This window comes from Protopterus annectens, chromosome 3.part1, assembly GCF_019279795.1.
Source record: "Protopterus annectens isolate FY-2018-M chromosome 3.part1, PAN1.0, whole genome shotgun sequence".
Classification (NCBI taxonomy): domain Eukaryota; kingdom Metazoa; phylum Chordata; order Ceratodontiformes; family Protopteridae; genus Protopterus; species Protopterus annectens.
This window is the reverse complement of record NC_056732.1, coordinates 1,190,338,224-1,190,360,170: the sequence shown is the minus strand read 5'-3', so window position 1 is coordinate 1,190,360,170 and position 21,947 is coordinate 1,190,338,224. Positions and strand designations below refer to the sequence as shown.

Below are 21,947 nucleotides of genomic sequence, written 5' to 3'. Positions count from 1 at the left end.
AGTTTTTCAACCTTATGCTGTTGAAGTCATCAGAAAGAGTGAGGAAATAGGAAAGCTGATTCAGGGAATTTCTTAGATGTTTCAGCCATCCTTCTGTAAGTAGTCAGAGGGCCTTTTTCCTCCATCCCAGCCAAATGCTGGTAACAAATGTTTAAAAAAGCAATGACAAGGAGGTTCCAAAAAGAAAGCAGGACCACCCCCCAGAACAAACGCTAGTCAAAACAGTCAAAATGACTATATGAGGGACCTTGCCTCACCCACCCCCATCCTGGCAGTCCATTAATCCTCCCCAAAAAGTCTGAATCACCATTTCTGTCTTTGATAGCAGATTGTTTCAGACAATTGTTTTCTGAATGCAATCCATCAAGGCTACAGATGGCAATGGAAGGCTGTCTCTCTCTCATAGGAAATTCCTCCTCATCTGCCAGACTAAACTCTTCTGTTCTATGTCCTCCTATCTACAACACATGCTGTTGCATTGAGTAATAGAAGCTGTTTATCATTATTATTTTTCAGGTGATGCATTTTATTCAAGAATGTTTCTGGTGACAAAGAATGAAGATTCATTGAGACCAGTTCTGGACCTTTCCTTCTCTGAAGCAGTTTGAGATATCAAACTAGTTCAAAATGCTGTTGCTTCATATTATCCCTTCTTCCTCTTTTGAGCTACTTAGTAACCTTGCATTTAAAGATGCACATTGTCATCATCATCACCATCATTTTCATCAACCTCCCTTTTTCCCATGATCAACATGAGGTAAGGGTGTCATGTCAACTGTCACCATCACCCTCAATTCATTGCCATTTTCCTACCTTTTTTGACTGTCATGCCTGACTATTACAGGTCTTCACTCACACAATCCATTCATGTCTTTGCTGGATGCCCTCATTTCCTTTTGTCTTCTTCCTGTCTGCCCTAGATCTTCTTCACCAGATTGTCTTCTATGTTTCTGTATATGTGCCTGAACCACTGTAATCTTCCTTTTGACCTTCTCTGCATTTTGAGCTACATGGATTTCTGCTGTGATGTCCTCATTTCTATGTCTGTCCCCCACCACTGTGTACATCCTATCACCCATCTCAGGCACTCCATCATCATCACCTCTAGCTTCGTCAGCTGCTTTTTGCCTTCACTGCCTTTCTGTAGCATACAGTGCTACTGGTTGCACCACTCTTTTGTACATCTTACTTTTCAGCTTCTTTGGCATTCTGTCATATACTACCCCTGACACTCTGTACCAGTTGGTTGCAGGCATTTGAAGATGCAAATCATTACATTCTTATTCATCCAGATTTCAGGAATATCTTAAGGGTTTTGTGATTACATAACATAGTCGGTTCTCTTTCTTACTCTTTGGGCTATCCACTGTTCACAAAATGTCTAGCTCCTGTGATAGCCCACTACAGACTACAGGGTATCCACTATTTCTTATATAGTCAACTTCCTCTTCTTTGCACTCTTCTTCAAAATGTCAGGAATCTACCTCTTGGTAAGAAAACTCATACACAGTCTGGGTTTCAAAGACAATATTCAGAAGTAATTTCTGACTCCTTCTTACAGGATTGTTTTTCCAGGGTGCCTGTTGGATACCACAGTTCAAATAGCTTTCCCTTCACAGGAAAAAAATAGATCTGTATTTAAATCTATTTCTGGGGTTTTCCATTCAGACGTCTATCTCAGCAAGGAAATTCTTCATGTCATGACTCAAGTCTCAGAGGCTAAAGACAACCAAGGCATTCTACAGCTATGTCCAAAACCACACCTCAAAGGCAGATCACATAAGTGTGCTGAACTGGTGGTCAGTGGTGCCACCTTCATTGAGCAGAGCAACACAGCAATTTTGCTGGCTGAAAAATTCACCTCAAACTTCACTCCCCATTTCCCCTTGCCTCCCTCCATGAAACACCTAGAAGCATACCCCCTTCCCAAAATATTAGCAGGGAGCAGATCCTTATGTTCTCTAAGGTCAAAAACACAGTCTCAATGGGCCCCAACAATATCCTGGGATGCCTCCTAAGTAGCTGAAAACATGACCTATAAGGACTATTTCAGTCGCTTTTCAACTATAGCCTCAAAATGGGCTTTGTACCATGAGAATGAAAGACTGCAACGGGTATCCGACTTCACAAGGTTGGACCATCAACCAACACTGGAACTACAGATCTATTATTCTGAATAGTCTAATATGCAAAGTTATGGAATGAATTATCTTGGAAATGAGCAACAAAGACATAGCCAACCTTCAGACACTGGACCAAACCCAGTTTAGCTTTGACAAGGGAAGATTATGCCTACTAAACCTGGTGGAATTGTTTGAGAAGGTCACCAATGTCAATGCTTCTATTAGGGGGAAAATGGTGCATGCCTCCTACCTGGACCTGGCCAAGGTGTTGAATATAGTACCCTACTTGGGTGTAGTTGACAAACTCAGCAAACTGGGCATAAGCCCATACATACCATGTTGGATTGCCAGCTAGCTCTCAGGCAGGCCCCAAGAAGTCAAGATTGGTGATATCACCTCCAGTAAGAGACTGGTCACTAATGAGGTACCTCAGTACTCCATTCTGGGATCTCTCCTATTTGGCATGTAATTCTCAGAGATAAAGCCTAATGTCAAGGGCCCTTGGCTGACCAAATTTGCCCATGACTGCAAATTAGGAGCTATCATAAATTACCAGATGCCAGATATCATAGATTCCAGCTATACTCTGTTGCATATTGCCTACTCAGAGGCAATCTCTGCTTAACATACAAGGCCATGTCAAACCCAGTGCTGTTGGACATGCTATGCTTAAAGAAATCTCAGTCCCTCAGAGCCACATACTCCAGGGATCTAAACCTGGTCATCACAATGAACAAAACATGCTGGAGGGATAGGTTCCTGACCCAGAGACTCCCATACTCTGGAATAGACTGCTCATACATGTCAAGCTGAGGCCTATTTGGCCCTCTTCAAAACGAACCTTGACAACTGGATAGGGGATCACATCAGTCACCCTGCTAGACAGGGGACCAGGGAAGTAAATATTGTGGGAAGAAATAGCCAGGGAATTGTTATGGCTAGGCTTGTATAGGCCCTAGGGCTGATAGCCTAGTACCAACCTGTGAACCTATGAATCCATGAACCCCATGACACAAATATCTTACAAGAGGGTCTAACACAGACAAATGACTGGTGCCAAGGCTAAGGACTAAAACCCAATGCCAAGAAATGAATTATAGTGCATTTTGTGAAAACTGCCATCTAGGCTAATTACTCAGTGAATAAGGCAGCCTTAAGAGTTGCTCCAGTAGTCAAGGATCTTGGAGCATATGTGGACAGTAATCTGGCCTTTTCCCAACATGTGGCTTAGATAGTAAGAAAATCATTCTCTGTCACCCAAGTTATAAGTAGGGGCATGGCTTCCAGGTCCAAGGGCCATTTTTTTTCAGTATAATGTCTCATTTGGTATGTACCTGTCCAGATGTATGCAACAGTCAGAACACCCACAGAGATTCTTTAACAGGATAATCCAGGGCATAAACACATTGTCCTATATGGATCGACTTAAAGCCCTCTCTTGATACTCTGTCTCCTATAGGTTACTGAGAGGCAATCAGTATCTGGCAAACAAGGCATTCTCGGATCCAGCGCTGATGGACCTTTTGTACATCTGTAAAATGAACAGCATCAGAACCACTAGATCCAAGGATTTAAATTTTGCTTTTGACATAAATAAGACATTTTGTGGAGACAGATATGTGTCTCAGGAAATGCTCTGGAATAGGCTCCCCATCCATGTGAAGCAGAGTCCATCCCTAACCATATTTAAATGTAACCCTGACCAATGGATGGGGAACTGGAAATTCACCCTAGGTCAGGCCCTAATATCTCTGATAGACAGAGACTGACATTAATGCCCAAACTAACACAACCCACCCCTCATCACCCCTAGAAACTTCCTAACATACCCCCACCTAATAAACTCCCATGATATAAAGGGGCACAGTTGGGTTGGGATTGCATGGTTAGGCATATAATGGCCCTGGTGGTCATTAACCTAGTATATAGCTATGAACCTATGAAGCTATGCCCAACATCATATACACCCATTTAAATTTTTAAACCATGGTGATAAAGTGGTTATATCTTTACTAGCTAAAAGAATGACAAACAGTGTTGCCAAAATTGATAGAAATTGATCAGTGTAGTTTTGTGGATGGGAGGCAAAGATATGACAACATGATGATCGATACAAAAAACAGAATGTAAGAAAACACCTCTTTCATTGGTGAGTCCTGATGCATAGAAAGCATTCAACAGAGTAAGCTGGGATTTTATGAGAAGGGCAGTGGAAACATTTGCATTCCCTGATACAATAATAAGGTTAATTAAGAGGATATATGAAGGATGGGAGGCAACAATTATAGTGGGAGGGCTCCTCTCTGATAAGTTGTGTTTGAACAGAATAACCAGGCAGGGGTGTCCTCATTCCCCCTTGTTATTTGTTTTATATTTAGAACCAATGGCAAAGAAAATAAGGGACTCAGAAATGCAAGGAGATAGTTTGTATGGTAATCAAGAAAAGTTGACTTAATTTGTAAATTATATTGTTTTATATCTGATAAATCCAGAAAATGGCATCGCTGTGCTATGGAAAAGTTTCATACCGTTTTAAAGTCTTTTTGGGATACAAAATTGATGATGACAAAACAAAGCTTATAGCCATAAATTAAGTGCCCACACATGAATTGGTTCAGCTATACCCATACTTATGTGGACATGAAAAAATGAAGTTGTGACAAAAGGTGCAGCACAGCTTGCTGGAATTTTGTAAATAATTATGTCATTTGTGAATATCAAATGAATTTATATAAGATACTTGTGTTACAAATGTATTAGAACGGTATGTCAAGTGTATCTCAAACTGCTCTGTACAGATTTTCCTGTTGTAATGGTATTTGTAATGTGCTTGTGCTTAAAATGTATCCACAGTGTGCAATACTGGAAGAGAACAGACATGTACATGCATGATTGCAACTGTTTAAAAATATCTGTTTTAACAGAGGAAAGTGAAGGGTTAACCTCAGTCCAGCAAACTTTAGAAAAAATATCTGAAAATTACTTTATAGGCTAGGCCATAAAGATACTTCAATGCAGGCAGAGACAAAAGTCTTTACTAGTAAGCTTTCTGTATTGTCTGTGGGGTGAACTAACTGCTACTCTGAAAGCATGGAGGAATGCAATTGTTTAATGACTTCCAGCATCTGCCAAAGACCTGAACAAAAGACCTTGTATGAGTGTTTTTACAGGTAGATGCCAAATGCAGCCAGCTTCAGCAGTGGGGGTTTGGCCGGGGAACTAAAAGTCAGATGACCAGAAATGATGTAATTCTGCAAGCTGTCCCAGCAGTAATATTTTAGATATTATTTTAAGAAGACTCTCAGTGAGACAGAGCATTCTGCATTCTGTCCTGGACCTGACAACAACAAGAACCATTCACCACATCTGCCTTGCTCTATTAGTAAGTTTTGGAGGTATAATAATTCTCTTAGATACAGTCAGGAATATAGCGAAGTTAATTTAGATTTTGTTTTTCTTTATTTGTGTGAGCATGTACTGCAATAGTATTTTAAATGTTTCCTGTGGTTGTGAACTCTGATGTCACTGTGAATATATATTTAATATTGTTTTGTTCTTTTATTATTTATTATTAAATATATTTAAACCTTTCATTGCGGCTGATCTGTGTAGAGATATTTATGTTTTGAGAGTACTTTCATATTTATTTGGTGACACTGTGTGGGACACTCCTAATAGCCTTGCTTTTGGTCAAACTACAATTTGTATTAATATTAATATTAATATTAATATTATGCAGTAAAATTAGACACCTTTTGTTAAGGGCCTTAAAGTACCTGTCGAGGAGTGACTGGAGGCAGTAGAAACTACCTTAGAGTCTGGGCAGAAGGGGGCATAACTAGTAAACCTGTGCCAGCCTTTCCCAGGTGTGTGTGTGTGTGTGTGTGTGTGTGTGTGTGTGTGTGTGTGTGTGTGTGTGTGTGTGTGTGTGTGTGTGTAAATGAAACCTCAAAGAGTGTGTATGTCAGCTACTTTGGCACGGACACTAAGCACTGGTTAGACAGAGAGGGTGCTGGAAGTCTTGGCTTGGTCATTCAGCTGAGATCTCAACTCTATAGCTATGTCAGTGAGGGAGAAAAATTAGGGATCTGGAGAAACAGAAACCAGACCTGTACTGACTGTGGTCTCTGTGTGCTGTTAAGGGAAATTGCACTTGATGCAGAGAGCTGCATCTGTAAATACTGTGTGTGTACCTGTTATCCTTTCAGTGAACATCCCCCACAGGTGCCAGTAGTGAGGACTGAGGTTCCTTGAATACTGGTCCAGTCATGGGTTGTCATATATTTATTGGTGGGCAGTGGTGGGATATCCACATCACATATTAATTGTCTGGCAATGGTGGGATCACCACATCACATATTATGATTCAGTGGCGTAGATATTGAACTCCTGTAGCCTGTTACTAGGGGTCACTAAAGAAGGTGTTTGTACTCTTGAGCAGCCACATGGTAGACATTCAGAGTTTTGTATCACAATAGTTGTATTTATTTTTTGTTGGATTAGTTAGTTAGGGAGAGCAGGCAAGGATGTCAGCAGAGGATTATGGCAAGCTGTCAAGGAGCCAGTTGGCTGAGATGTGCCAAGGTAAAGGACTGGTGCATGCCAACCTGACTAAAGCAGAAATTATTGCGGCCTTAGTCACAGCTGCATCACAGACCAGCAACCAGGAAGACAACCAGACTGGCCTTGGGGAGGTACAGCTCCCAGAAAATGGACTGTTCAATTTTTCCTCAGAGGACTTTAAAATCCATCTGGAGTTAAAGAGACTTGAACTGGAGGCCAAACATTTGGGACTAGAATTAGCAGAGAAACAGCGGCAAGAGAACCAAATGGAATTAGAATCAGCAGAGATACTAATATGTCTGGAAGCTGAAGAAAATGAGAAGCAGAGGCAACATGAAAAGGAGATGCTGGCTCTTCACCAGGGTCACGGAGGTGATGGGGAAGGAAATAACCAAACCTCAGAAGCAATAAATGTCAGTAAATTTCTACCAAAATTTACAGGGGGTGATAATTTTGATACTTTTATTCATATGTTTGAAAAGGTATTTAAACAGTATAATGTTGACCAAGGGCTCTGGGTACAGGTTCTGGCCCTTTTACTTCATGGTAAAGCTGTAACTGCTGTCTCTAAATTGTTTGATACTGATTGCTTAAATTATAATTCAAATAAAAAAAATGCTTTAACAACACCTGAAGCTTAAAGAAAAAAGTTTTGTGAGCATAGATGCAAGGCAGATGAAAGTGTGTGTGATTATATTGCTGGGTTAACGATTTATTTTCATAGCTGGGTGAGTGGGTATCAGGTCACCACTTCTGAATGGCTTGCAGACCTTTTGGTGAAGGAACAAGCCCTTAGCACTTTGCCTGAGGACATGAGAATTCTAGTTGGCAAATAGAAAATGCAACACTGCAGATGAGTTCAGAAAAAAGGAGACCTTTACCCAGCAAACAGGACATCACTGCACAGGAAAGGCATACCCAGTGCTGCACATGGGTGTAAGGGAACCCGTAGGGGGCACCCTAAACTGACTCAACACAATCTGCCTGTAACAGGGGAATTCACTAGTTTAGGTAAATGACCAGGATCAAGGGTTAAATGTTTTAAAAGTGGGCCACGTAGCATATAGATGTCCATGGAGGTAAGGTGGGGAACAAACGGTGGTGGAGGCACCAAGTGGTAATAACAGAATGCCAATGCTAAGTTGTCTGGAGACAACAAGGGTACCAAACTACCACAAGAGGTATATCCTATCTTAGTAGATGGGAAGCAGGCCACTAAGAGAGACACAGCCTTTGACCTAACCATTGTGAAGCCTGCAATGGTTAAAGAGGAGCACTACTTGCTTGGGCAGTCTACCCCAGTCAGAGCCTAGCCCTTTGAGTAAGGTTCACCTTGACTGGGAGGATGGAAAAGGAAGCAAGCAAGTAGGTGTGTTTGAGGATATCCCTGCAGATGTCCTGAAAGGGAATGATTTTGATAATGCAGTAACTTGTGTGCATGCAGTTACATGCATTCTGGCTTGCAGACAGGAATGTGGGTCTGGTAGCCTGGGGTGGATCCAGACAGACTGCACACTTGAAGCCAGAACTGGTGAGGTGGTTACTTCAGAGAGGGAGCTACTTTGTAGCAGTGAGAATGAAGGTGAGCCACAGCTGCTGGTGGGTACTGATGTTCCCTTGGACAGAGTGACTGCAAGGGCAGAGGTGAGTAGTAGTACCCAGGCTGACAGTGAAGCACCGCTGTCAGAGGATACCAGACATCCTGTGGAAGGGGAGCTGGGAAGTGTTACAAAGAGAGAGTTGAGACAGGCTCAGTTCTCAGACCCTATATTACAAGGCCTGAGGGAGGTAGCTCAGGAGGCACCTGATTCTCAAGGAAAAGGGGAATATGTATACTGGGACAAAGAGTTACTGTATAGAGAGTGGACCCCTGAGGGAGGGCTAGAGGGTGGGTGAATACAGCAGTTGATATTGCCCAGAGCCTACCATCTGGCACTTCTAGCCATGGCCATTGACATTCCCTCTGCAGGTCATATGGGCAGAAAATGCACCACAAGACATATTATGCAGATGTTTTACTGGCCTGGGATTTCCAGGGATGTAACAGAGTATTGCAGGACCTGTGAGCAGTGCCAAAAGGTAGGCAAGGCAGGAGATTGAGGAGCCATTTTGGAGTGCAACTATGGATATTGTGGGGCCTCTGAGTATCCCATGTTCCACAGGAAAGAAGTATATCTAGTGGTAGTAGACTATGCCAGATACCCTGAAGTGGTGACCCTGTCCTCCATTGAGAGAGAAAAGGTGTCAAATGCTTTGTTAGAGATTTTCAGCAGGGTAGGTTTCCAAAAATAAATACTGACTGCCAGAACTGCCAATTTCATGCTGGCTTCTATGTGGAAGCACTGTGGGGTGAAGCACCTAATGCCCCATACCATCCACAGACTAATGGTCTTGTAGAGAGGTTAAACTCTACACTAAAGCCCATGATACAGGCATTTGAAGACTGGTTTAAGAGGAATTGGGACAAATATTTGCCCCATCTGTTGTTTGCTTACAGAGAGGTGCCCCAGGAATCCACAGATTTTTCACCCTTTGTGTTGCTGTATGGGCATAGGGAGAGGGGACCTCTTCATTTGATTTGTGATGAGTGGAAGAGTGTCTGTGAAACCCACAAGCAATCTTTTGTTTCATATGTCCTAAACCTCAGGATAAGCCTCAAGAAACTCATGGGCTTGGCCTAGGAGAACCTGGCAGGAGCACAACAGCAGAAAAAGGTCTGGTATGACAAGAATGCTCGACCCAGAGAGTATGCTGTGGGGCAGCAGTTTATGGTTCTCATTCCTGTCAGATACAATAAGCTGCAGGCAGCTTATTGTATCTGACAGTTATGATGCAATGGATGCTATGTTGAGAGCTGCTGCCACTGGCTCACTAATCAGACAGTATGAATGGCTCAGGAGTCAGCCCATCCCTGAAGACTTCAAATCCAAATGTTTGGATTCACCCTTAAATATTGATCTCTTGTTTGGACCACAACTTGCCAATCTTTTCAAAACTCTGCAAGAGCAAGGCAAGATCATGAAATATCACAGGCAGAGTCTTCTTTCTGTATTTCCTAAATACCATAGGAACTATCCATGCAAAACTACTTCCTTCATTAAGAGGGACCCCAGGCCTTCTCAGAAACACAGAAAAGACCTAGGAAAATATTTACAGACAAACCTCATAGGGACTGTCCATTAAGGAGACCTTCCTTTAGTGGCAAAAACCTGGTGACTATCCTCATCTTCTTCCTACCCCCTCCCTCCATCCCTCCACCTCAGTATCAAAAAAATCCTTTCCCTTTCATGCCTGAGAGGTGTTAACAAAAGATAAGAAGGTTCTGATCATCATCAACAAAGGCTATGCCATGTCTTGGGAAAGCATTCCCTCCATGAAAGGGAATCCAATCCTCCACCCAACCAGCTTTGCTTGATTGGGCCCATTATTCAGGACTTAATGGCACAGGGCTTGGGGGCCCAGATGGGCTCCCTCAAGGTGCAAGGATGAATGGCCACCCTCTCTCCAGAAGGAACACATCAGCCTGAAAGAAATGAGGACCTTCCTGAACGCTTTGTAGATTTTTTTACACCTCTGAAAAACAGGCACTCTGCTGGTGTACACGGACAATACCATGGTGATGTGGTACATAAACAACAAGGAGACACAAGGCCATACTTGTTGTGCAGGTTGGCTGAAGCAATTTGGCAATTGTCCACACAATTGAACATGACCCTCACAGTAGCCTACATTCTTTCAATGGAGAATGTGTTACCGGAGTCACTAAGCAGAGATCTCATGGATCCTGAACAGACAAATCTTCAGAGCAATTATCCACTGCTGGTGAACTCCACAAATAGACCTCTTTGCATTTCCAGAGCATCACCAACTCCCTCTTTTCTGCAGCTGGACCACATCTCCTCAGGCCTGGAAGACAAATGCCTTCTCCTTCCAGTGGATAGGGCGGTTCCTATATTCCTACCCTCCACTGCCACTTATCCCAAGGGTCTGCCTAAAAGTACAAAAGGATGTTCAAAACTGTTCCTCCTGCCTTCTTTCTGGTAAAGGCAACATCAGTTTCACATCCTCTTTCACCTATCAAAGGAAACTAATGGAAAATTCCAATACAACCAGACCTAATTACCAAACAGAAATGTGTCCTCTACACCCCATTCTAGCCTCTGTCAGTCTTACTCTGTGGATGATTGGTTCTGCATCCCTAAAAGATATTTATATTCAGAAGAGGTAGTTCAGGCTTTACAGGAAGCCAGGAAACCAATACCAGGAAATCATACACAGCCAAATGGAAAAGATTTTCCATTTGGTGCCGCATGCACAAACTGGGTTCACTCTTATTTGAGGTTCCCACTGTGCTTCAGTGTCTCTCTGAGCTGCTGAATTCTGGGTTGGCTTAATCACTGATTAAAGCACACTTGTCAGCCATCAATGCCTGTTTATCTCTAGACCCTCCTCTTAGGTCCAAGACAGATGTAAAGCTTTTCTTGAAAGAAGTCCTACACCTTAAGTCTCCAAGGAAACCAATTACCCCACCATGGGATCTTAATTTTGTTCCGGAAGAAATCACTTTACCCCCTTTTGATCCAGCTGTTTCAGCTATCTTAAAATTTTGCACATGGAAAACTGTTGTCCTTCTGGTTCCAACCTCTGGTCATAGGGTATCAGAACTCCAGGCACTCATGGCTACTCTGCATCCCTTATTTTCCACATGGACATGGTGAATGTTAGGACCAATCCTACTTTTATGCCTAAGGGCTACCCCTCAGTCAGGCCATTTACCCATCTGCTTTCTTCCATGGCCCTCAAAAAAAAGGGGGGGGGGAGAATCTTACATTCCTTATACATTCACAGGGAGCTGAGATTCTGTTTGGACAAAAATAAGACAATCAGGAAAATTGACCAACTGTTTGTGTCTTTCATGGAGACCAAGCTGGGCCATCCAGTCTCAAAGCAAACCATTGCATCCTGGATATCCAAGGCCATCTCCTTCTGCTATTTACTACATGGCAAGTCCCTGTCCTTCTGCCTTAAAACACATTCTACTTGGACAGATGCCTCTTCCAGTGCTTTCCACAATTCAGTTAATTCCAGGTCCAACTTGGAAGCGGCTACTTGCTCTTCTGTACACACTTTCACCAAGCACTATAAGATTGATGCCTTCTCCAAGTCTAGGACAACTTTTGCCAGATCAGTGCTCTCTAGTCTCTTGGGCAGTTTCACCACTTCACTCTAGCCAGCCACCACCCCCTCCCCTTCATCTCTGGGAATGACCAATCTGTAATGAATACCGCAACAGTTATTTCAGTTAGGACATAGCACAGTTGTGTGAGAACTTGTCATAACAGTAGATCACAGTTGCAGTATTCCTTCCCCTGGTCCTTCCCTTCTTTTCTCTTGCTTTTGGATCACACACATGCATGCATGCTTTCTTGTGAGAGTTTTCTACTTCTTATAGCTACTTCTTATAGCTATGTCCCTTCTAGCTGACCAGTTTCCTCTCTCACTTGTCTTCAGCCTGCTGTCTTGGAGAGAGACTGAGGATATCACCCATATGTCCACCTTTAGAACCCAGCACACATTTCTGAAGTCATACCTCAGATGTATGACCTCGGAAATGTAAAGCTTTGGTACCTTGCCTGGACGTTAGCGATAAAAAAACATCTATGATGAATACTGCAACAGTGATCAGTAGAACATCTACTGCTATGGTAAGGTCTTACACAACTGTACTTTCTTTGAAAGTTTTACTGAGAATAGTCAAAGATGGATTGAAATACTGCCTTGTAAACATAGCCATGCATATTAAATTCGGTGTCACAGTCTGGCATGTTTCATTATACATTTTTTGCTTTGGAGGTCAATATCCAACTTCTTTTCAGGGTCAGAAATGCAATGTTTGTCCAATATGTAGCTGTACTGAGCTAATATTACATCAACAGTAAAAATAATACATATTTCTCCGCAGGCACAACTTTGCCTATCTTCAGAACAATAATTATAAATGAATAAATAATGTCTGCATTAAACCCGAGCTAGAAGCTCATTCTTTTAAATAAATGTATACTAGATAATGATTTGATTGATGCATTTTAATTGATGAATTAATTTTAATTGATGTGCTTAATTGATGTTAATTGATGGTGCTTTGATTATAAAAAGGTTAGGCATTTTATTAATTTTATTAAAGACTTGAGAAAGCGTAGCTTGTTCTACGTGAAAGTGCTTGTCTAAATCAACCTGTTTAAGCCGTGGTGGTCATCTGGATTTTTTTGCTTTATCTTCAGAACAATGCTACTACCAATACTTTGTGCCAATGGCTCAGCAAGTAACACACTCACCTCTAGTGTAGAGACATCAGAAGGTTGTATGTCCTAATCCTACTCCAGGTGATTGGATTAATTTTCAGTTGTTGACACTTTAGTGCTTCAGATGAGATATTAGACTGAGGTCCCATCTTCCTGAACTGGTGGTAGCTCAGGTGGATGTAAAGATCCCATGCCTCTTATCAAAAAGTATGTGATGTTCTGTTGTGTAATATGCCCTACTTCTACTGGGTTGCAGCATCTAAAATAGAAAATAAAAGACATATCATATGTAGTAGTTACTACTAAGAAAGATTGATCAGTTCACAAGTAAAGTGTTGCCAGAAATATGCAGATCTTACTGTGTATCATTTCATTTTCTTATTAGTTTAATTCAGTGAAAGTCAATCCTTGAGGGTGGAAGAATGAACAGATGACATTATCTTATGAAATTCTTTAATCCCTACAAACTAGCCTACCGATTTATGTAATGTCAGATTACAGCAATGAATAGAATTATGCACCTTTTCACTGACTAAAATTGTGCACTGTTCAAGACCAACAAGGTATATGATAATTACAAATTACAGAAAACAAAATAGTTTTAAAAGAAGTAAACTAGCTTTACCTTTTATGTCATGCTTATTGATTATACTAAACACGAACCATTTATCCGAACAGTTTGCTTTTAAAGCTTAATTTGCTATCTTATACAATTAATTACAAGTTGTAAACTGGATGGAATTTACTGAAAAGTGCCATATGATTGTTTATCAGTGTTGCATATTATTTACTGCTCCGTTTTACACTTCTTCTTATCAGATACAGATGAAACATCAGTATTTGTCATTGGAACTGTTCTCTACAGGAACATTGGGAGCATTTTGTCTCTTCAGAGGTAAGAGCCATAACAAACTATATAATCTAAAGACATGTTTATCCAAGTACACTGTTCTATCCATATTGAATTTCAGACTTACTTTGTAACATTACCTATCTACAGTTGTACACATTTAAAGGTTTGCATCAGTTAGCTCCAAATTTATACTCTTTTAGCAAGTACTTCATTTTCAAATTCTTTTGGATCAGTCTAATACACAGCAGATAACATTTTACATGAATAGACTTCAAACTGTTTTCAGAAGTGATGCCCTGTTATAATAATACTGCTTATATGCACTGTTTTCAGAAATTATTTTCTGTTCTAGTAATATTACTTGTGCAGACATATTTCCATATATTATATGTAGTTTCATTAGTAACTTTTTTATATTAATCATCTCTTAAAGTTAATAAGTGACACTTTCCCAGAGTTAACAGCTAATGGTTCAAAAGAGGTTTTACCTAGTGAACTGCAAGTGCCTAAACTCCTATAAATTTAGTCAGGTACCTTTTCCTGATGGTTAAGTGTTTAGTGATATTCCACTGTCTCTCAGCTAAAGTTTCACTTAGTTCAGCAGCACAAATGTACTTGTATAGATGCTGTAAAACAATATATATATATTTGCAGTTCTCCTTAATTTCTGATGCAGTTATCATTCCATGGTTATATTACGTTATGTTGTTACATCCAAAAATATTCTAAACTACTTTAAATGCTGTACATATTGTATTCATTGTTTCTTGCAGATACTGTTATTTTTCCTAATCGATAGTAACAATTTCTGTTGTCATTGTTCATTCTGTGACTTTAATATGAAGTACCTTGTTTTGATTGCCGTAAGGCCTGGGTTGTGGCGAAAGGGGTCTAGCACCAGTCCACTGACCTGATTAAGAAACAAAATAATAAAGCATGCATAAATAAGTAAACAGATCTGATGAAATGAGAATGAGTGACAATAAGAGATAAAATGGTTAGTAGCAGTTGTGACAACTGTTTTTTAAGTCTTTTTAAAGTTTTTGTCCTGTTTAGGCTGTATGTGCTTCATTAATAATTATTGCCATTCTGCTTACTTTCTGTGTAATATGCATGTTTTCTGCTAGCCCTTAAAGTTATGTGACACCACCCACAGCCTCCTCCCAGTTTTAATAAGAGAAATACTGTGGTGCAGCAGAAACAATATCTAGCATTGTCTCAAACACTCTGAATAATTATTTTGAGCTGTAGTGCACTCAGCTTTAACAAGGATGTAAATGCTGATTTTTTTTTTTTAATTAAAGGGAAGTTCAGCATTTGTAATGAATTATTAAGTGATGATTAATTTGTTAGAGGGGCTTTAGACAAATCTTTTCTTCTTCCTCTTCATAATGGAATATACCTCAAGATGCCCATGTCTTTAACTTGGTCACACCTAGCCTGAATGGAATTTCATACCTCCTGACATCTGTTGAGTTTCTGACTGGACAGCCTTCGCCTGAGCTAAAACTCTGAGAATGCAGTTTTCCAACCTACCTGTAAACAAATGTATATAGCCTAAATACTAAAAAAATGCAATTAAAGTTATTAAGAACACACTCCTGTTCATAATAGTCATATTAATATGTCAGCCAGACCTAATGATAACTTTATATTCAACAAATAATTTGGTGATATGTAAAATTAATTACCACAAGCATGTAAACAAGTATTAATATCTCTGTAGGCATAGGAGATAGACCCCCAACTATTAGTGTGACTTTTGCTTGAGCAGATTTTGTCTTCATTTTGCTGCAAAGCAGTTTTGTAGATATTACTGCATTTTTGGGATATTATGATATTTATATATTTGCATATTTAATGGACATATACAAGTAAATATCTGTAAAACAGTGAGAATTAGGCACCAGCTATTAGTGTAAAGGTTTTTCCAGCATTGTGTGCACCTTCATTTGATACCACAGTGTACAAAAAACATAATCATGTTCAAGTTATTATGATTATGAACATATGGCATCCATTCATAATATTTCGGAAAAAACTCACATTTGCACTGTCCTGAGTACCCATTTTGCCTAAGAACCTATTCTGGAACACTGTGGTGATTAGTATAGACATACTGTTGCATAATGTGTCCACGTAGAGTTTGAGATATTTATACAAATTGTATATGTGCATATATGTATATTTTATTACTATAAAGTATAAATATATGCAGTTTGCTAACATACAGATAGCAGGTATGAATGACAATTTTTGTAATATTATATACATGTTCAGTTGATACCACGATGTACCATATATATTATCTGGTTTAAATTTTTAACAGAAATATTAATGTGGCACATATTCATAACTTTGTTATAAGAAGAGATCACACTTTCTTGCCAGTACTGTAGTCTGTCTATCTCATCAAGCTATGTGAACACTGTCTGAATATTTACATTAAATATGTAAATATGCATAAGTTTCATATTACTTGTTGAATTCAAATACTTGCAAATGATTGTAGTTAGCAATTTTATCTGACATTTTTTTTCAGCAAGGAAACACTCCATATATCATTGATCTAAATAATTATTGAACACAACCCAAAGCGTACACACATCAGGAAAATATATCACCTTTATGTGTTTAGAAAGTAGACAGACTAATAGGATTTGCATTTGTATGCTTTTTCTGAAGGTTAAAATCTGAAACTTACATATATGCCATAATTTATTAACTGAAATCTGCATAGATCTGTCAGAGAAATTGCACAAGATTTACAAGAAATAGATCTAAATATGAGCAAAAAAAAAAATCAGGGACATTCTGTATAATCAGGACACTTGAAAGCATCTGTCCCCTCCACACATATACTACCATCAATTAAGGTCAGTAGGAATATCAGACCAGTTAGCACAACCAGACTTCATTAACACCTGAGATGGGGCAATTAACAGAATAACTGAAATGAGACAATTATAGTCACTGAAATTGATTTATTGGTTTATTTTATTTTACATTTGTTGACTGGGATAGTCCGACTGGATATATGTCCATTTTCAGCGGAGGTCTGGGAAGAAAAGCTCCATACAGATGAACACAAGACAGAAAAGAACAAGATAATACATGTTACAATGCAAAGACTGAGACAAATTTATATATTACACATTATCAATCTCAAAACAAATCAAGATGAAAAACTTTTCAAATATATATATAATTCCCTTCCTAGTTCCATTTCCAGCACTAAACAATTCCTATACATTTATATATCAATAACTGGATCTTTGCGATTTTACATACATGGAGAGGAACTAGTCATTACTTATTCAGACAATTGGTTCAGATTTATTTGGCTAGACACTAATGATAAAGGCCAGGGGACCTCTAAGGGTACACAGTAGAAGGGGGTAAAAATTAGTCAGGGGTGGAGCAAGGGGATAGCCAGTGTTTTTTGAAGTATTGAATAAGATTTGAATAGGGCTAACGAGGGTTCTGAGGTTAGGTCTGCAGGAAGAGAATTCCATGTTTTACCAACAAAGTTGGTAAACAGAGCTTCCCCAGCTGAGTTGTTAGCTTTAAGAATGAGAGCTAACATTTTGTTGGAGGATCTGAGAGTTTTGAGGTTCTGGTATGGGGTGATGAGTCTTTTAAGATCAGGTGTGTGTTCTGGCTGGTAGAAGATCTTGTGGGCAATAACTAGTTGGTTGACCAGGAGTAGATTAGGTAGTTCAAGCCATCCTAGTAGTTTCAGGTTAAGACAATGGTGAGTTCTATGGGCAGAGGCAGTGGCAAATCTGGCAATATGATTACAGCAGACCATGTACTTGTAGATGTTTGCAAGCAAGAGTAGTTCTGGCTAGGGGGGTTAAGAAGGGTTTGATCCAATATAGAGCGTCCAGTTTTTTATTAACTGTTTTAACTGTATGGTTGATATGTAAGTCAGACCTCAGGTTATTGTCAACTATTACACCTAGGAGCTTAGTAAAGGGATCCGGCGAGATAATAGTGCCATCCCTTGATTTAATAGAGAAGGTTAGAGTGGAGGACCTGTGAGATGGAAAGAACAGCAGCAGTTTAGTTTTTGTGGGATTTAGTATAAGACGGCGCTAGAGGAGCCAATTTTAACTGCATTAAAAGTATTTTGGGATAAGGCCAATAACTCTTCAGGGGATGTGGCAGAACATATTAGGCTCAAGTCATCGGCATACTGAATGCAGGTAGCATGTGGTATTATCTTGTGCAAGTCATTAATGAATAATGAGAATAGGAGGGGTCCTAAGATGGATACTTGAGAAATTCTGAGTGCAATGGGTAGAAGGGTAGATAAATTATTTTTCCAGAGGACTGCCTGCTGTCTACCATTCAGATATGATTTAAACCATTGTATGGTCTGGGTATGTAAGGAATTAGATTCTATGATTTGCAAATGCAGTTGGTGGTTTACCATGTCGAAAGCCTTGGAAAGGTCTAGGAAGATGGCTGAGGAAAGTTTATCACTGTTTCGGTTTTGGTTTATGACATTTGTAAAGGAGAGTAGGGCAGTGGGGGTACTATGGTTAGGTCTAAAGCCATGTTTAGAGTTTGTCAGGAGATTGATTGCTAGAAGATAGGTCACGAGTTGTCTATGGATACATTTTCTATGATTCTGGCTAGTGGAGACAGGATAGCTAGGGGTCTGTAATTTGAGAGGTCAGTGGAACTGCCTCCATTATGGAGCAGAATAACGTGGGAAATCTTCCAGATAGTGGGAAATGTAGCTTCTGATATAGTTCTGTTTATCAGAATGGATATTGGGAAGGCTACCTCAGCTGCTTTTTGTAAGTACTCTGCATGGAGAAGATCTGCAGCTACGGTTGTTGGTTTTAGTTTACTAATTAGTTTTTGAATAAATGAGGTTGAGACTGGTTGAAGTTTAAAGATGTTTTGGGTACCGGATGTAGTGGCAGTTGGATTAGGTCCACTGGGGGATAATTTTTAGCTAGTTGTTGGATGGTTTCAATAAAGAAGTTATTAAAGGAACTGGCGACCTCTGCAGGAGATATAGTGTTAGAATTTGAGGGGATGGGGGGGGGGGGTGGAGGATTGTCCTGGGTAGAGAAGTTTATTTACACCGGCCCAGAATTTTTGTGATTTATTTTGATGTTTCTGTTGTAGGTGGCAATAGTAGGTTTTTTTATCGGACATAACAAAAATTAGACCATTATATTTACTTTTGAATTTAGAATCCCATTATCGAATCACGCATTACAATCAACAGCCCTTCAGAATGGAATGCAGGCCAGTCAAGATTTTCATTTCAGGAATTAGGCAAAGAAGGAAAGAAAATAAAAGAGCATCTTAACTACAGGTGGGGTGGGAGTGGGGGTCCACAGTCCTAGATTCCAAAAAAAGTCTTTCTTGACATACGTATAAAAAATGCAACTCTGAGGTGGTCACAGATTATATGGAATATAGCTATATAAGATATTTACAACAAAGTATTAGTTGTCTGAATAATCTTGACTGCTACCTTTGAAGTAGCTCAGGTTTTACAGTGTTCAAATGGAGGGGAAGAATATTGTTTTACAAAATTCTGTCATCTGTGATCAGTGATCTCACTAAATAAATGCAGCAATTTCTTCAGTAATAAACTACCATCTGTTCTTGAAACATAAAACAATACTCATTGGAGAAGATGACTCTGTTTATGCTTTGATACATTTTGTAATATGTGCTTGTAAAAGCCTGTTGAAAAGAAGTTGGGATATGAAGAATCTCTGTAACTTAAACATGCATAGTATATCATAATACTAGTTCTAGCTACTTTACATTTGCTGTACAGATCTGTTTAAAGGAAATCAAAAAAGACAAAACTCTTCAACTTCCAGTGTCTAAAATGTTACTTAGAAAAACAAAACAAAAAAAAGCTCTTTTATGTAAACACTTTTGGTGTCTTCTACACCAAAATGCCTTAATTTAATTATTAAAAAGCACTAACTTTATTTATTGATTAACATACAGGAAAGTATTTTGATCAAGAAGACATCAAAAGTTTTTAAAGGAAATATGTGTAGTACAGTATAAGGTCAGGATGCTAACACTTACTTTATCAGCAATTTCCTTTTACTATATAGAGGACTGGCAGTACAGTGACAGTAAAGTAGTCACGTTGTTTTACTTACACAATGATTTTTAGAATCTTGATATTGCTTTTAAATGCAGTCTAGATGAAATTACAAAATATTCTATTACAAGCTAAATATAAACTGAAAATCACAGCTTCTGACTGCCATTTATCTAAGAACGATAATTTGGCATTTCAACCTCTTGAACATAAATCATAAGGCATAGCCTCTGTCAAAGTATTGTAAACATTCATAGTGCTTCTCACAATGTCCATTCTAAAATTATAGAAAGTAGGCAGACTAATAGGCTTTGCATTTGTATGCTTTTTCTGAAGGTTAAAATCTGAAACTTACATATATGTCATAATTTATTGACTGTAATCCGTATAGATCTGCCAGAAAAATAGCGCAAGATTTACAAGAAATAGATTTAAATGAGCAAAAATATTTTTTATTGTGGCAGTAAAACAAATGTGTGCACTCTCTTGTCACTATATAGAGAAGTGTATGTACAATAACAGGAAAACAGGAAAGAGCTTTTTACATTACATGTTAGCTCCTAACATTGCATGCTCTGTAGTCCTATCTCGCCTTCATTCTTACAATTGGGTTCGGAGCCGAACCTCGGCTCTGACTCGGCAGTTCTCTAGCTAAAAATATTCTGGTTGGCTCGTAGCAAGGAGGTATCCCATAATGCATTGCTGACATATCCCAGATCTCGTTTGCCGCTCGTTGAGCTCAGATGTGTTTTTTCTTGGTCGTGGCTAAGTGAACATTTTTCTACTCGTTTCTCAATTTATTGCTTCCTAAATATCTGTATTTACTGATTTAGTGATCGTTAATAACCTCTGCCTGTTTTGAACATTTTGTGGCATTGTTTGCTCTGTTTGCTCTGTTTTTGCTGTTGTTGATTGGCCGTCCTTCCGTTGGCCTTTTGTGTGTATCCTTGCATTGCTCTTGTCTCTCCTTTGCTGTTCGGATTGCTTAATTTTATTTATTTATTTATTTATTTATTTATATTTGTTGGCCAGGAGTGTCCGACTGGACATAGGTCCATTTTCAGCGGAGGCCCGGGGAGAAAAGCTCCACAGTTAAAATAAACAGACAGCAGTTACATCGGATTATATAGCGATTAACAATTTACATAGCAATTACTTACAACATATTTACAGATGAAGAACATAGTACATCAGTAGACAACTAGAATCTTTATCTGTGAAGTACATAACAGACATTAACAAATGTTACAAGAAGAAGTTCCTGCTGTATAATAAGTACTGGCTTATGAGCATCTGAGCTTGCTATAATCAAAGCAGTTAGTGGAGTGGAAAGAAAGGTAGTGGTTGGATGGGGAGGGTGATATTAGAGTGGGAGTTGCAAGGGCATAGCCGGCATGTTTTTAGGTGCGCTTTTAGTAAAGTTTTGAAGTGGGTGCATGATGGTATGGAGGTAATTGTGGGTGGGAGGGAGTTCCATAATTTGGCTATGGTGTAAGAGAATAGCGCTTCATCAGCAGAGTTATTGGCTTTAGTGATCTGCAAGTGATTTTTGTTGCTGGATCTTAGTGGTCTGGTGGTGTGATAGGGTTGGAGTACATTCTGGAGGGATGGGACATTTAGTGGATGATTTACTAGTTTGTGGGCGAGTGAGAGTTGATACCATTGATGGAGGTGAGTGAGTTCAAGCCAGCCCAGTTCAGCAAGTGAGAGACAGTGGTGACTATGGTAGGATGCCCCTGTGGCGAATTTGGCGAATTTGTTGTAGCAGGTCTCTAGCTTGTTTAGATCGTATTGCCTTAGGTTGGTATATATTGGAAAGGCATAAAGTAGGGTGGAGATAAGGTGGGAATTTGCTTTTGAAATCTTTGCTGCTTTGGTGAGAAGTTGCTTATTTCTGTATAGTGCTCCTAGTTTTTTGTGGACTTTTTTTATGGTCAAGGATATGTGAATGTCAAATTTTAGTTTATTGCCTATTTCCACTCCTAGCAATTTGGTGTGTTCAGTTGGGTATA

General features: G+C 39.4%; 1 protein-coding gene across 9 annotated transcripts in view; it reads left to right on the top strand.

Moving 5' to 3' along the window:
- Window positions 1-21,947, top strand: part of ADGRB1 (adhesion G protein-coupled receptor B1) — a 4,264,735-nt gene that overhangs the window by 2,544,507 nt on the left and 1,698,281 nt on the right. For all 9 annotated transcript variants that reach the window (XM_044067288.1, XM_044067286.1, XM_044067290.1 and 6 more), the window contains one exon: window positions 13,808-13,883. In XM_044067288.1, the coding sequence (XP_043923223.1) occupies window positions 13,808-13,883 (76 nt within the window). The remainder of the gene's footprint in view (window positions 1-13,807; window positions 13,884-21,947) is intronic.